The following is a 5,000-nucleotide window of genomic DNA, read 5'->3' as shown; positions in this document are numbered from 1 at the left end:
AAAGAGAATATTAACAACCATACATTGGCATACAAGTGAATGCAAGTAACAGCAATGTTTTTTCCAAAGTGTCATTTATCTTAGTGGGGCAACAAAAAAGATTTTATATACTTTTTTTTTTTTTTTATTTTATTCCTCGCCAATTACAAATGATTTACGATAGTACTTTCGACTCAGATCATCATATTCAACAAATCAGAAACAGAAATCACCAATGCCGTAATCAAGATTACGTATGTACCTGAGACGTCATTCATATTACGGTATATCCCAATTATCTAGTGGGGGGGGGGGGGGGGGGGGGGGGGGGGGGGGGGGGGGGGGGGGGGGGGGGGGGGGGGGGGGGTGGGGGGGGGACTATGTTAGAAGGAGAAAACTAAAGTAGCTAAGACAAATCAAGTATGAAAATCGAATTGTACTAAGAATAATCCATCAATCGAATGCGGACGTTTCAGCACGTCGATACTGCCTCCCCCGTCGCCGAGCCCGAAAATGTAGCACGTGCCAGGACGTCACCCGGGTCCGGGGCTTTTTTCGACCACGTGTCAGCACGTCAACCGGCGCGAATGGGTTAAAGACAGACCTCATCACAGGTGAATTTGATTACCAAAGAAAAAGTTAACCCTTTCCCGACGGGGCACTCGCTACGCGAAGACTCAAATGCCAGGCGATTGCAATATTGCATTGAAATCGTCACACTGGCTTGACGCCCCGGCATCGGGAGTTTGGCTGTGTCACACGGGTGTGAGGCACCGTCGTCATAGGGTTAAGGAGGCTATTCTGAATATTGTTAGTAGTCTAAATAGGAGAGTAGGAAAAGAGAAAATACTTTGGGGATTAACATTTTTTAACTTGATAACTTAAGAATTTGTTTCATAAAGGAGAATGATTGAATAAATTTGCCTAGAAATAAGGTTCTAGGTACATTAGTAAAATAGATATTATAAAAACTGATTGATTAGCTGCTAATCTCTCACATCTCAGCATAGGATTCTATCCAACATAATATTGATATAAATAGTCCAGTATACCTTCCCTAGGATTCTAATACCATGGGTAGCGTCTCCCAACCTACAGCAAGTTTTTCCTGGAATGACTCCTGTGTGCCTTGCATCATGCAATTAGGAATTTGTTCTAATTCTGTTGCATTTTCTTTTTTCCTTGCTTTTCTTTGCACTGATATCTTCCTTTCAGAAAGTAGATCAATTTCTACTTGCATGCTATATAATGAAGCATTCTCTTTTTGATGGATAGATATGTTTTTTTTTATTGGCATATGATATACTGTGATCAGTTAATTTTTTATGAAATACCTGAAGATTTATTAAATGATTCAGAGTGAATTTATTTCTTGCATAAATCTGATATCTTTTCATGTGCTATTTTTCAAGGAAGCAATAATTCTTACACTACTTCATGTACTTTCAGGCTAACCTCCCTGGTACGACTCCCACCTCGACCAAAATCAGTGACATACATTTGTATTCACGATACTTTTCTACCAACTTTTATGGCAGTGAACACCTATTAATACACATAAAACAGTGCTGTGTTTACAACCCATTCTATTACATTTTTTTTCTCGCTCATTAGGACATTTTGATGACATAGAATTCATAGTACACAAGGCCAAATATTCTTGACTAAAATTGGCCTACAGTGTTCTTTGTATGGGATGATATCATGTGAATGGTGTTTTTTAGCTCAACGGTAATGTGGGAATTTGATCAAGAAAAGGAGTGAAGGGAATTTATCAAGTTCAGTTTCACATTTATTATTGTTATTATTATTGTGCTTACTGTTTTAATCATTATAATAATTATGGTTGATTTTATAATCACAGGAATGTAGAAAGTATACGTGGTCTGATTTTGATTTTGACATTGTCTTCTTATATGTAATGATTGTTTACATAGTCACAGAAGTGTTTACTCATTACTTGTACAGTGGAACTGGTATAGAACGTACAAACAGCCCACCATCTATGTGGTAAATAAATAGTACTTTTTGTGACAAAGAAAATCTTCAGTATTATTTAGTACTTACACTTGGTAATGGAACGCAGTTAAATATCTCCTTCTTATAACTTTGCCAGCAATGATAAACTGGACATGGGGTGATGACTTGTATTTTGAAATAACTCATCCCAGAAAACTTATTAAAGTTGTTCCGTCATTTATAATTTTATTATTATTATATAGTTTTTCTTTACTAATGTTATTGTTATAACTATTATAATCATTATTGCTATGCTTGTTTTATGTGATAGATATTCTTTTCTTGTTTTTTTTAAATTCATTTTTTAGATAGTCGTTTCTCTTTAATGTTTTTTAGTATCCACTGTCCACAGACCCCACTAGTCATGTTTACGTGTTTCTTAGCAGAGGGTTTTGCCACGCTCCCCTCCCACCTTTCACCCCCCCCCCCATCCCCACCCATACATTTAGCAATTTCTCTAACTCTCTTTCCCTTCAGGATTCTGGTAGGGGGAATGTGTGCATTATTCTCTGCTCGTCATAGTATTTTGTTGATGAGGCATAACCCTTTTATTTTTTGGTCTTCTTTTCATTAATAATTAATGGTATCTGATTGGCTGAATTAAGGCAAAAAAAGGAAAGTTTGGAAAGGACACAGAGGCACACATACACTAAAGATATCAAGGAATGACATGAGAGACCAGACAAAGTGCAATAGTTTCTCATGATCTATATAACTGTATGAATAAAAGAAAACAAAGCAAACTCTAGCAGCAAGACTCTGAAGTATATAAAAACACATACACAAGGCATTAGTCAGCTGCTTTTTACGTCCACTCCACACCTCCCCCCCTCCCTCCCTTCTCCCATGCAATAGTCTGGCATGTTGCAGCTGCACAAAAGACAAACAAAAGATAAATCTCGGTTGAGCATGCTAGCCTGCATTTTTTTTTTTCGTCTTTAATGATGCCATAATGTCAGAAATCACAGAAAATTGTTAAATTTTTACAGAAAATAAAAATGTGAGACCCCCTCCTTTCTGGATTTTAATTTTTACCTAATATGAATTAACTCATAAACAAAGGCTTATATTGAAAAGAAAAGTTACACAGTTATTTACTGTTACTCATTATGCTCCAGTAATAATGTTTTTATCTATTAGGTTCCATTGTCCTATATCAAGGAAGTATACAAAAATATAGGAGTGAAATTCATTGGTTTGAATAAAATTTTAATATCCTAGCAAGTAGCAATATTATGCGTTTACTATTACACTTGTGACAAACCATGGCTTTTGTCTGGAATTGAAATATTTATTTAAAATGACATGAAAGTGAGTTTATCTGCCAGTTCATTTTTATGTGAAGTTTACTTGTATTAACCCACACAGGACGGGTGGTACAGCATGTGTACCGCGCATTCAAAAGCCCAGTTGCCGGGCGGCACAGTATTGTGCCGGCCATTCAATTGATTTAGGCCTAATAATTCGAACGCCCCGGCATTTGGACATTCAAGGCTAGAATTCCCCCGTCGGGAATGGGTTAAAAAAAAGGCTTTTTAGAAGGTTAAAAGGTCAATTACATTATAATAGTAAATGACAAATGGATCAGATGCTGTAAAAAATCCTAGATTCTACTAGTGTACACATTAAAAAATAGAAGATAACTGAGATTTCAAAACCATAATAGTAAAACTTCTTGTAATTACCTATTACAACGCTATAGTGTAATCTGTTCTTTACCTCTGTTGATGTTAAATTACAGAATCAGATATGATGTTTCATATGAATAGTATATTATATTGTTAATATTTCTGAATGAGTTCAGCAATGCAAGCAGAAAAACAAGACTACAGACAAAAAAAAATGTATATGTAAATGACATGTCTCATTAGTACCATGAGCAAATAGCACAGCAATAACAAATCAGAAATGAACCAAAAATATACTTTCAAATCAGTAGGTTTAAGCTGAATAAGAGACCTATTTAAGCTCATTTGCTTTTGTGTGTCCATTGGAAGAGGAATTCAGCTTTTACTTTTAAAAAAATGTTTCAGTACTGTTCTTACCATAAGTGTGCTTCTTTTCACACCATATATTATAAAAGTAATTTGAATAAGAGATCATGATTATGATTTAGGTTTTGTTATATGTCTAAATGTTTCTTTTAGTAATCATTTGATAGATGCTTGAATGTGAATAGAGTAATATGATTTAGCAATAGGGACGAGTAGTGCTTCTTTTTTTATAACATGCAACAAGTTGAATTGCCATGTGATCATACAGATTAGATATAGATGTGAAGAAAATTTATTTATTGTCTAAGCAAGAATATAATAAATCAAACCGATAATAGAAAAAATATTGATAGGAAAGAGGAGCCTCAAAATATGCTATACCTTTTAACCCATTGGTCGTGGTTTTCGATAAATATTTGTGCAGTAGGATGGCTGGTTTACATTGTCTGGCACGGTGCCATCTGCGTCTATGACCGACTCTGCCTTTGCAGCAAATCATGCCATCTGCTGCTAATGGGTTAAGATAATAAGCAACATGAATTTCCCATTTTTGCATATCCCTGTCTGAACTATATTTTATACATTTTGATATTAATTTTAGTACAAAAGACATACCTACTTCCTTCAAGGCATCAGGCATAGGCCCCCTTCTCTACTATCTCCTGTTTCCCTTGACTTTTCAACAACCTTGGAGACATCCAGAATTACTGTAACCATTTCGTCCTTTATGACTCTTGGAGAAGTTACCTCAAGTTTTGTTATATTGTCAATATTCTCTTGTAGCTTGACTAAGTGATTAAACATCTATTTAGGAGAAGGATTCATGTCCTCTCCTGTGGGGGTTTCCTATAAAGGAAGATTTCAGATTGTAGTAAGACCTCTGATAGAGGATCTTTTCCTTGGCTGGGACATCATTTTGACTAGTCTCCTAGGGAAACATGTGAGTCTAACAAAATTTTATATAATGATTTAGAATATTTTGAAATTTTCAGCCACTAAACATTCTCA

General features: G+C 35.5%; 1 protein-coding gene across 2 annotated transcripts in view; it reads left to right on the top strand.

Annotated features, from left to right (window-relative positions):
* The window catches only part of LOC122259828 (trimeric intracellular cation channel type 1B.1), a 30,045-nt gene extending 27,033 nt beyond the window's left edge, over nucleotides 1-3,012 (top strand). For both annotated transcript variants that reach the window (XR_015191276.1, XM_043026764.2), the window contains exon 8: nucleotides 1,429-3,012. Coding sequence is in view for 1 of the 2 variants with exons in the window: in XM_043026764.2 (XP_042882698.2) it covers nucleotides 1,429-1,433 (5 nt within the window). In the remaining variant the exon portion in view is untranslated. The remainder of the gene's footprint in view (nucleotides 1-1,428) is intronic.
* The last annotated feature ends 1,988 nt before the right edge of the window (nucleotides 3,013-5,000 follow it).

The sequence above is a fragment of the Penaeus japonicus genome, unplaced genomic scaffold, assembly GCF_977035675.1.
Source record: "Penaeus japonicus unplaced genomic scaffold, GWHDUDI00000001_assembly GWHDUDI00000009, whole genome shotgun sequence".
NCBI classification, from domain to species: Eukaryota; Metazoa; Arthropoda; class Malacostraca; order Decapoda; family Penaeidae; genus Penaeus; species Penaeus japonicus.
Note: the sequence above shows the minus strand (reverse complement) of the source record. Positions and strands in the feature narration are given on the sequence as shown.